The sequence below is a fragment of the Pygoscelis adeliae genome, unplaced genomic scaffold (genome assembly GCF_000699105.1).
Source record: "Pygoscelis adeliae isolate BGI_AS28 unplaced genomic scaffold, ASM69910v1 Scaffold243, whole genome shotgun sequence".
In the NCBI taxonomy this organism is placed as follows: domain Eukaryota; kingdom Metazoa; phylum Chordata; class Aves; order Sphenisciformes; family Spheniscidae; genus Pygoscelis; species Pygoscelis adeliae.
In genome coordinates this window covers 40,790-41,878 of record NW_008824363.1, presented here as the reverse complement: position 1 = coordinate 41,878, position 1,089 = coordinate 40,790, and the positions used below count along the sequence as shown (strand labels likewise).

At 60.1% G+C, this 1,089-nt stretch overlaps 1 protein-coding gene across 1 annotated transcript in view; it reads left to right on the top strand.

The window, feature by feature from the left end:
* The window catches only part of ANKRD33 (ankyrin repeat domain 33), a 2,537-nt gene continuing 1,448 nt past the window's right edge, over positions 1-1,089 (top strand). The window contains exons 1-2 of the mRNA XM_009319889.1: positions 1-303; positions 607-736. Coding sequence (XP_009318164.1) covers positions 1-303; positions 607-736 — 433 coding nt within the window. The remainder of the gene's footprint in view (positions 304-606; positions 737-1,089) is intronic.

Here is a 1,089-nt window from a genome sequence, read left to right as displayed (position 1 = left end):
ATGACAGATGCCTGCGGTGGAGGAGAACATGCTGCAGCCCCTGCTTCCAGCTCAGATGCCTCTGACCCAGAGCTGCACTACGAAGAGGAGGAGGAGGAGGGTGAGTCGGAGCCCTCGGACACCAGCAGCATCTTCTCCGATGACTCCATCTATCCTTGCTACGAGCTCTCTCTGGGGGCTGGTGGTGCCGGGGACCTCAGCCTCTACCAGTGCTGCACCAGGAACGATGCCAAGCTGGTGCAGGAGAGGCTGGAGCACGGGGTGACCCGGAGTGAGGCCACGGAGCTGGACATCAACGGGAGGGTGAGTGGCTGGGTGGGCACCCTGCGGAGCAGAAAGAGGATTTCCCGGGAATAGGCAAATCCTGAAGGATGGTGGTTGCTAAAGCAGATGGAGGAGGAGGGAGAGTCCTGGGTGGGATGGCTTTGACAAGGGATGGGTCTCCTGGGATTGATCCAATCCTTGGAGCAGAACCTCGTCTGTCCTCCCATCCTGAGCCTGTCTGGTTTGGGGTGGGGGGGAGAAGTGAGGGGGACCATGAGGAGCACCGTGGTGGGGAGGATGGTGCAGTGCCAGCCCCGGTGCTGAGTGCTGGCCCCTCTCCAGAACGGGCTCATGGTCGCCTGCTACAAGGGCTTCGTGGACATCGTGTCCCTGCTGCAGAAGTGCCCCTACATAAACGTCAACCAGCAGGACAAGGACGGGAACACGGCCCTCATGATGGCAGCCCAGGCAGGTAGGCACCGTGCTCGGCCTTGGCATGGGGCAGCCTCCGCAGACCCCTCAAAGTGATGTGACCCCCTGTGCTTCCCCTCCAAAAACCCTAAAATGAGCCGTCGGGAAAGCCGAGGGTCCCGAGGGGTGTGACCCTCCCCATCTAAGTTTATGGTTCATCTTAGCACCGTTTTAAAACTGGGTAGATGATGCAAAAATGGAGATTCCCACAGCAATGTTGTCTTGCAACACGTCCCGCCTGAGCAGTCGCGTCGAGCAGCAGAGCTGAGCCAGAGCTGCCCCACGTGCTCCGGAAAAGCCCCGTGAGCCGCAGCGATTTACCTGCCCACCAGGTCTGAGCTGGCAAATGCACAC